The sequence below is a fragment of the Lissotriton helveticus genome, chromosome 1_1 (genome assembly GCF_964261635.1).
Source record: "Lissotriton helveticus chromosome 1_1, aLisHel1.1, whole genome shotgun sequence".
Classification (NCBI taxonomy): Eukaryota; Metazoa; Chordata; class Amphibia; order Caudata; family Salamandridae; genus Lissotriton; species Lissotriton helveticus.
Genome location: NC_136057.1, coordinates 1,112,813,251 through 1,112,823,486, shown reverse-complemented (window position 1 = coordinate 1,112,823,486; position 10,236 = coordinate 1,112,813,251). Strand labels below are relative to the sequence as shown.

At 45.3% G+C, this 10,236-nt stretch overlaps 1 protein-coding gene across 2 annotated transcripts in view; it reads left to right on the top strand.

The window, feature by feature from the left end:
* The first annotated feature begins 1,073 nt into the window (after positions 1-1,073).
* LTA4H (leukotriene A4 hydrolase) overlaps positions 1,074-10,236 on the top strand; it is a 309,801-nt gene continuing 300,638 nt past the window's right edge. The window contains exon 1 of one of the 2 annotated variants that reach the window (XM_078678783.1): positions 1,074-1,322. In XM_078678783.1, coding sequence (XP_078534909.1) covers positions 1,176-1,322 — 147 coding nt within the window. In that variant the 5' untranslated portion in view covers positions 1,074-1,175. The remainder of the gene's footprint in view (positions 1,323-10,236) is intronic. The other variant, XM_078678777.1, reaches the window with a different exon arrangement.

Here is a 10,236-nt window from a genome sequence, read left to right as displayed (position 1 = left end):
GGCTGGGTCAAAAAAGTGACATAACCCTGATGCTAACTTTTTGCAAATCTAGGCCCCATTCTATACTATAACGGGAATAAGCAGAATAAAAGAGGCAGAACTTTATTGCAAGAAGTGTACGCTCTTTTTCTGCTGAGTGCAGCACTGTATGTTTTTATTGACTTTTACTATGGAGCGCAAAAAAGCCAGTGTCAATAAAATACAATTTCCCTGTATTACAAAATTGATATTGTTGAATAACGTTCTCAATAGAGTTTTACGAATCGATATAATTTACATAGAAAATCTTTGGTTTTTGGTTTACAATGGGATTCGTTATTGTATTTAAAAAATTCAAAATAGCAGGACAATACTACCAGCGAACATTCCATTTTCCTTGAATTTAGGGAACACTGCTGCATAGTTTGGGCCACCACTGATGTAGAATTCCAGTGCTCTGTTCATCGCTCAGCTGTCAAAACACTGTTATAGCATGTGTTAACATTACCCAACCGAAAGGCCAGTCACTCTCTAGAATGGGAAGATGGTATCACCCTAAGAGACAGAGGAGAAGGTGTAGAGGCAAAGTGGTAACCCACCAGGAATGAAATGGTTAATCTGTACTTTACACGTAGACCTCAGCAAACAAGCCAAAGCTCAGATTGCTAATAAAATATTTTGTATTGCAAGCAGAACTTTGCTAAATTCTCCTATTCACTAGTCTACTTCTTTTAATTTTATTTTTATTTATTTAATGCGATTTTATATAGTGCGAACATTACCCAAAGGTGTCAGAGCGCTTTACATAAGAACCAGTTGCGACACATAAGGATTTAGGATTACATGAGTTACATAAAATTATAGATATGACAATTATCCTAAATTTCATGTGACTAAAGAGGACAGAGGGAAAGGCCCTGCGTTTACGTCCCTTTTTCCACCCATCGACTGAGAGGGTTAGAGCTGTGACTCGGTAATTTTTCTAAGACTCGTTTGATGTCACTATTAAATTCAATGGGTCTCCGGCGCCGGTGAGGCCCCGCCCACTGAGACCGAGGCTGGAGCCAATGGAGGCCGCTGGAGTGGAGGGGCGGGTCATCCGCGCCGGTCACGTGCTCGTCGCGCGGCCGAGGCTCCAGCACTATATCCTGGCCGCTTCCTGCGAGCCAGTTGCTTTCGTTTGCCCGGCAGCCACAATGGCAGACCCCAGCTCCTTCTCCGACACCGAGCAGTTCATCACCAAGCACCTGCATCTCCGCTTCCACGTGGATTTCAGCAGCAGCGTCATCCAGGCAGATGCGTCCCTGACCGTGGAGTCCCTGCAGGATGGTCTCTCCACACTGGTAACGTCTGATCTGCTTTTTGCATGCATTGTCAGTGCTGCTGCTCTGCGCGACACTCCTCTGACCCTGCTGCGACGGGTGTTCAGCACAGTTACACTGCTCAGAGAAAGGGAGGGAGCAGCCAGATGGTACAGAAGTTCTATTGGTAGTCCCCGAAGGAGTGGGATGTGTTTTAGAGAGACCATAGAAAAAAAGCACTACTGCCCACCCCTAAACTTCACCTTACACCATCCCTTTAACCACCTACACCTAAAAAATGAACCTTATCTCGCCATTTGTAGCGCTTTAAAAGTTTTTTTCATTCATACGTTCACTTCACCACTATCCATCTCTGAACACTAAAGTGACCTCCCTTTGCAAATTGTGCTTTTATATATACTTATCATGGTTGGTCAAAGCATACATGGTAAATGCATGTGTGTAAAAAAAAGTAAGTGGCAAAAGATGTATTTCATGTGGCACAGCATTGGTCAGACACTTTTAATTGATTCTAGCATGGTAAGATAGAGGAATAATACTGATTAGAAATTGTGCAGCATTGACTAAGGTCCCTTTCCCAGCTGCATCATTTTGTTACCGTGCTGCATAATTCCAGTAGCGCTGCATATAATGCAGAAATGGCCTGTGGTGTTCATGCATGCCATTAAGCCCCTTGCCAGCTATGTTGTAAATATTTACTAAGTAATCTAATCCTATTTTAAAACCGGCTTGAGTCCTATTTAAAATGAACAGTAAATTCTGTTCACATATTTCGTGAGGTTCACTCTTTTATTCACATCATACATTAACACAAGCAGACAATGCAAAATCATTTTGACTTTTCTATAGTGGAAAGTTTAATATCTATCCTCTCTATCCTCACAACACAAAAAAGTGCAAACGTGCACTATTGCGGCCAGTGTTTCATGAGCCATGGGCCATGGAAAGGAAGTGGGACCCATGGCTGATGTTTGAATTATGAAATACAGCAGCAACCAGGGCCCACTCAAACCTGCAACTGCTGCACTCAGGGCCGGACTGGGAACCAAAACCGGCCCTGGCAAAGTGCTCGGCCGGCCCCCCTCCTCCCCCTGGGGGAGGGAGGGGATGCCACCAAGCTCTTTACCAGGGCCGCTTTTCCGCCGAATTTGTTACAGGGACGATTTTGCAGCTTTGCTGCAAAAACGGCCCTGTCACAAAAACGGCCCCCAGGGGCCCAAAAACGGCCCCCACCCTTGCGGCCGACCGGGGAATTGCCCGGTGCCCGCAACGGCCAGTCCGGGCCTGGCTGCACTAATGGAAATTATGCCCCTGACAACTTGGGCACCACCAATCAGAACAGGTGGCTGAAGAAAGAGGGACCTCGCCTGGGTGTCTCAAACATACAGAACAGCTACAGCTCAGGTGGCTAACCCACGAAAGGGGGGGCAAGAGGAGTTATATGCAGGAGGATCAAGTAATGGACACTGCCTCTCTTTTTCATCAGTTGGCATTTGAATATTACTCCTACAGGGTCAGGTGCCTTCCTCAAGAATACTGATCTTGTTATCTCACATCACATATTGTGAAATAATCCCAGATTCATATGGCATGTTCTGCAAGTGCAGTCCATATATCCTTTGTTTTTTCTAAGATGGGGCAACAGGAGTTGGGGTGAGCCGACTTCCTGTGGGATAGGGAAAATAAATAAATTAAACCACTTACTTTACGCTTGCCACATCGCACAGTTGGCGATCACAAGGTAAGTTGTTTAATTAATTTGATTTTCCCTATCCTGTCGTATATTGGCTTCTCCCCCACCCCAACTCTCTTACCTGTACCGGCCACGCCTGCATACACCTAGTATTCTCTTCCTCAAAATTTACCACTGCTCTCAAGTCTCAGACTGTCCTCCATTCTCACAACTACTACTTGTTTATAATTCAGCCCCTTCTTTATTTTTAAATGCGTGAGCCTCACACTTTCTCTTCTCAAGCCTCCACTTTCCATTCCCTATTTAACATTCCACCCTCTCTCGATTTTCATTCGCACACCCATTTCTGCTCATGGCCTGAAACCCTGCTCCCTGTCCCTTGTACCTCCTTCAAGCTCAGCACACATTGCTCATCTGACCATCTCGCTATTATCTCTCGTACATTCCTTTCTCACATCTTGCTTTCGCATATCTTCTGGTCTAACCTTTTAACACCCTTCTTTCAAAGACCCTCTTTTTTTTTTTTGTCCTACACAATACTCTATCCAACCCAGGTCACTCGCACTCCTTACACCCTCTCCCCTCATTGGCATGCTCCCCTCACAAACACGTGCACACATTCGGTCCTTCAAATCCTTTCCCTCGAAACCCCACTTAGTTGCCCTTCTCTCACACTGTTACATTTGGGGGTCTCTACTTGGCAGAGGTAGGTACCTTTGACCAAATAGGGACCTTTGCGTCTAGTCGGGGTAAGGGGGTACACTCCTAAAACAACCCCCTGCTCTCCCCTTTGGTAGCTTGGCACGAGCAGACAGGCTTATCTCAAAGGCAGTGTGTAAAGCATTTGTGAACACATACAGTAACCCAGTGACAACACTACAGATGGGACACCACACAGGTTGTAGTATACAAATAAGTATTTTAATATAGACTTAACACAAGACCACAAACGACAAAAATCCACAATACTGTACTTTAAAAATGGTAGAATTAGCTTAGTTCTCTTAAGATGTAAAGTGCGACATTTTGAGTTCACTGTACCTTTGGAAGCGTAATGCTATACCACGAAAGTGTTGCAGGGAAGGTGATGTGTCGGTTCCTTACACGCTAGAACGGTGATGCCTCCGCTCCAAAAATGGGGTCTTCTCCTTGGTGCGACACAACGCATGCACGGCAGTGCTGCGACTCAATGATACTTCTGAGCCGTGTAAGGCCCTGCAACACGCTTCCCGGTGATGCGGCAGCATCTGATGCCACGTCGATCCTCTTCTCCGGCGATGCAAGGCGTTTTGGCAACGTTGCGACAGCTGCAGAGCGACACGCTTACCCAGCGATGCAACGACAGCTGCACGCTTCTCCGATGATGCGGCGTCTGATGTAACGTCGATCCTCTTCTCTGGCGATGCAAGGTGCTTTTGTGACAGTTCAGTGACACACTTCTTTTTCGTGAGTCGTGCTTCCAGCTCCTTGCGACACGCAGTCCCTCAGGAAGCCCAGCACAACTACAGGCACTTCCCAAGAACTCTTGGGGAGCTGGTGGGTGAAGTCCGTTGTCCCTGAGACTTCAGCGGGAGGCAAGCTCCATCTGAAGACCTTGGAGATACTTCACAAGTTGAATGAAAGTAGCACAAAGTCTGTTTTCCTCTCTTTGGCAGTCAGACCACCACTGCAGGCCAATCCCTCAATCTTAGGGATAGTTTCTCTCCTCCGTCTCTCTGGTTACTCTTCTCAGCAAAGGTTTCTTCTTGTTTCCCAAAAGAGATCTAAAGTTCTGGGTCCCTTCTTTTATACTCATTTTCTCTTTGTTCTCTGAAGGCAGAGAGGCCTTTGCCTAGTCCAAACCAGTTCTGCTCAGTCCTGGAACACTTTGTTGACAGGACTCCTCCTTTCCTTTCAAAGTGCAGGCCAGGGACATCAGACGCACCACAGGAGGTGGAACCAGCATTGTGGAGCGAAGGCACAGACCTTTTCAGGTCCCAGGTGCAACTCCTCCCTCCCATCTGCATGCATGTTTCTCTATTCAGCCCTGTGCTGACTCACCCTGTCTCCTGGAATCCCCCAGCTGCTGTCACTCAAACTCCAGACAAGGAATACACAACCTATCAGAGGAAGGCTTGGATGGTTAGACAAGAAAATACCTACTTTCTAAAAGTGGTATTTTCTAACACAGAATGTTAAAACCAACTTAACTAAAAGATGCATTTTTATCATTTCGAGTTCAGGCATACTAAACTCGAATTTCCATCTAGTTCCCTGAGTCAGTTAGGATTATAAGATGTAATAATCAAACTGCCATTCTGGCCTATGGGGAACAGGTAGCCTTGCAATAGTGAAAAATGAAAAATGGCTGTAATTCATTATTGGGACATGCCACACACACCAGGGCATGTCCTACCTTATACCTACAATGCACCCTGCCCTTAGACCTACCATAGGGGTGACTAATATGCAGGAAAGGAAAGGTTTAGGGACTGGCAAGCGGGTGCACTTGCCCAGTCAACATGGCAGTACCAGACTGCACACAGGCTCTGCAATAGCATACCTGAGGCACACTTAACAAGCTGCTTCTGTGGGTGGCACAACCAGTGCTGCAAGCCCACAAGCAGCATTTGGTTTACAAGACCTGAGCACACTCAGTGCACTGTACTAGGGTCTGACAAGTAAACCAAATCAGCCAATCGTGGAGTCACTAATGCATACATCAATTTACAATAGGGAGAGCATATGCACTTTAGCACTGATCAGCAGTGTTAAAGTGCCCAGAGTCCTAAAACCAACAAAAACAGGTCTGACTAAATGCAGGAGGAAGGCATAAACGTTCAGGGATGACCCTGCAAAGTCCAACACACCCTCCATCACCCATATACTGCCTTCTGCTCATATCATTCGTTTTCTCAGCTCCTGTTTCTCACAGGCACTCTGTTTTTGATCAGTCCCTTACACAAATGCAGACACTCAAGGATGGCTATGTTTGTTTCTTATCACCAGTTTTAATGTTAAATTATAATTTTTTTAATTACGCTGGTAAAAACAAAGGTGTGTTCCATAATTTGTTAACCTTGACTTAGAGGCCCAACTGATGAGGTCTGAAGAGAAAATCCTATGCAGAAGTGTAGATTCTAATGAATGCAGCGAGGGTTTCTAGATAAAACATGGATGTTTAGTTGGGGAAATTGGAACAGCATAAAAGTTTATTGTTATTTACAAAATACTGGATTTATGTTATTTGGTTTTCCATGTATTGAGAAGTAGCCATTACCTAGCAGCCAACTGTTATTTGGAGCAGCTTACGTAACAATGTTATTGGCAGCTGCATGCTTGTCTATCTATTAAAACATGGTTTGACTTCATGCGCCCTGCAGTCCCAGCCTCAGTACTGGACCTGTTCAAAATGTTGAAGGCTGCCAGTGATCTACAGGGAGGGAGGCAAGGTTTTTAGAGGGATTAAAATAGTAGGCGGGCCTCTAAAAGGGTGTGCGGTCTGTGTAATTAAGGGTGTCCCTCAAATGCGTAAAATACATTTTTGTGATTCCCAAAGTGTGCCACTGGACCAGTATTTTGGTGCATCCCAGAGCTTTGTTATTGCATTGAGGTATATTACACAACAGCTGACATACACTTAAAGTCAAACACACAAGATGATGGACGGAATGTTGCACAATGGCAAACCATTCACCCCCAGTCATAGATAAGGGTTTAATCAATCGTTCTTTTGCTCACCAAGCCACCCCAGTTCAGACATGGCCATATGCAATTCAGTCTTGACCCTGTGCCTCATGGGTACAGTCCAGCCCGAACTACCAAGCCATGTCTTCCCTGGACTGGAATCAAGCATCCTAGGACCGGTTTCTGGCTATCGGCTGTCTTCAGCCAGGATAGCTTGACTCCAGTGGTGTAGTGAGCAAGGGACCCACGTCTGGGCATACCCTTCCCACTTAGGGTGAACAGCAAAACACACAAGATGATGGATGGAATGTTGCACAATGGCAAACCATTCACCCCCAGTCACTGATCTAGGTTTAATCCATTGTTATTTTGCTCACCAAGCCACCCCAGTTCAGACATGGCCCACTACGCCACTGGAGTCAAGCTATCCTGGCTGAAGACGGCAGATAGCCAGAAACCGGTCCTAGGATGCTTGATACCGGTCCAGGGAAGACATGGCATGGCAGTTCGGGCAGGACTGTTCCCATGAGGCACAGGGTCAAGACTGATTTGCATATGCTATAAAAAAGCAAGCTGGTGTTAACCACTAAATGTGGCACCTGGCAGGTTCCCCAGTATTGAGTAAATAAAGTATTCTAATACTGTCTCAGTACTTATTTGTTTTCTGTTTTTTGCTTTCTTTTATTCTCAGTTGTTGTTTTAGTATGCTGACTCATGAATACAAGTCTTCTTGCCAGCATAGATTCGTAGCATGGGGCAAAAAGACTTGGGGCCTTATTACGATGGCAGTCGGAGAATCATCTGACCACCATCGCCTCAGGCTGGTGTCTGGCCGACTATATGTCGGTGGTCCCACCTGCTTAAATACATTGCGGCCGCCGTGCATGCGGTCGGTAAACTGCTATTTTCCATTGTGGCTTGTGCTGTGTCCCTAGAAAAGGGCTGCAACACAAGCCTCTGCGGAAAAGGGCAGTTCTCAAACATCCATGCACTGCATGCAGGCCTGGCACATGGTGCATGGATTTTGGGGTGGGGGGGGCACTACATATGCCCCCCTGGGCCCATAGTGGAGCCCCACGAGGGACCTGCTAGGGGCCCCCGAAGTCCTGTTCAGTCTGCATTGACATGGTGGTTGCGCCGCCATGTAAAGGCAGCGAGAAAAGGGACATTGTAATCCTTATGGCAGTGCCTCTATAGGCACCGCCGCCATTGTAAGGATTACTCTCCGACCGATGGGCTCTTTGAGCCTGTTGGAGGCATCGGTTTACCCTCTGCGCTCGACTGACCGCATCACTATGCAGTGGTCGGACCGCAGCCTCAAGGTTTCGGACGGACCACCACTGACTGCCTGACATTGTAATTGGGCCCTAAATGTCAGATCTGAAAACTAAGCTCCTTTGCAAAACCATAGATGTATAGTGACTTAGATCTTGAGAGGGATTAGTTAAATGTAATTAGTAGCCCAGCGTGCTCTTAATATGTCACCTTGCATTCTTGGTTTTCGCTATGTTACTGTTTTACCCCGGTCTTCTTGAGCAGGCTAAGCCTAAAAAAAGACCCATAAATAAGTATTCAAACTCTAGCAAAAGATCTCTAGTGATCTGTTATCGGATTGTGATTAAACTTCTTTAATAAAGCTGGTGGGGTTTCAACCTGTGCTGAAAGCTCTTTAATTAATGTTGCATGATCTTCCTCTGGTCACTCATTCTGTGTTTGGTGCAACATTGATCAGTAAAGTTTGGCCTCTTCCTCTGTCTTTGCTTGTTGAAGGATCTCTGGTTTGCTGTGTAGGTTAAAGTCCTAGTTAGTTTCTGCTTGAGTAATGCTCTTTAGGGCATTTCCCTAACGTGTCTTATGCTTGGTCGATGCTGCCTTTAACTTAATTGTTGCAGCCAGTGATAGCCACTCTCTGATAGGTGAACTATGATGCAACCATTACATCTTATCTACTGCTGAACTGCGGATCTTAAGTTTCTTAGGGGAGGGCATTAAACATAAGATTGCAGCAATCGATTCCTGAGCTGTGCACTAAACTCAGTTGTTTATTGGCTCGTTTTCTCCCCACATGAGTGCAGTAGTGTTATCAGCGAGCCTTCATATTTGAGTACTGGGCAAGGAAAAAAAAAACACTAGAGCAAGTGGACCACAGTGTGAAACTGACAAGATCACTGGCACTATTGGACTAACTCAAGAAGAGCTAGACTAGCCTACCAGTAAAACTCGCAGGCAGCTTGTCAGGAGCTCAGAATCAGGACGTGAGAGTGACTTGAAGTCTGAACAAGATGGCTGTATGAAGCTTGTAGTTCCTGCAGAAGCCTGCGGGACCCGTGGGCATGCACAGGGGGATGCAGAATATGTCACTTGGTTAACTTGAGAAGTGGGTCCCACAGGGCGCGTCCACCAGAATTATCTGCTGAACCTGGTCTAACCCAATCTACTAATAGAGGTACAGCAGGGAAAGACATTGGGACAAGACACGGCAAGTGCAGGGTCCAAAGCTTCACCAAGCTTTGCTTTGAGATCCTACCTACCTCTCTAGTACGAAACATCTTGGGAAGGAGCTCTTGAAGGAAGTACTTGTCTGAACGGAAACACTGGAGTGCAGTGGACATGTCTCACACATTGGTTGAGCTCTTGGGATAGGTAACCTATTGCCAGGGCCACTGGAATTATGCAATTCTAGGTTTTTCTGCATAATTATGGATTTGTCACATTTACTGCATAATCCATCTTCTGCTGCATAATCTACAGATTGTAACAACAAAAAACAGTTTCTATCTGTCTGATCAAAGGTTTCCAAAAACATGGCGAAGTGTTCCCATGTGGTGGAAGGCCCTTTGCAAAGATTGACTGGTCATCTTTTGTTTATTACTGTATGTGGTTGTTAAACCATTACTAATCAAATGACATTTTTCCCCAGGCACTGTTACCATGAGTAAAAATAACAATCCTGAAGCAGGTCGATCACGAACTGTGGCGTAATACACCGTATAATTTGCCCTTTCTTGCCGCATCATTAAGTCAACACTCCCCCATAATTTGGTCCTCCCCTGCTGCATAATTTAAATGGGCCTGCCTACTGCATTATTCAAGTGGGCCTGCCTATATCGCTACTGTAAAGCCCACGAATAATGAAATAAAACTATGAAATTGCGTAGAGCCGCTGAGTCATTTCCATTTCCCCCATCTGCTAACATTCTTGCGTTCCTCAGAACTGTGATTTTTTTTTTCTTCCGGAGCCTGGAAATGCTAGCGTGGACATGTTAACCAAATATATGCCAACAGTAATTTACAATTGTTTGTTTCTCTTGTCGGCAGACCTATCGGAAATATGCAGTTTGTTATTTTTCAACATTCTTTCTGTCCCTATAATAGTGTAACATGTTTGCAGCAGTTTTTAAGTGCTTCATTTTTCATCTTCAAAGTCTTACATATAACATTCCATAAAGATTACGTTTCGATATTCCTGTTTTTAGAGCCATATGGCATGTTTGGCTTAACGTGCACATATATTCGAAGAAGGGGATTTCTTTCCAGTTTTCAGTTACTAAACTATCTCTTGAGACATAAATATGC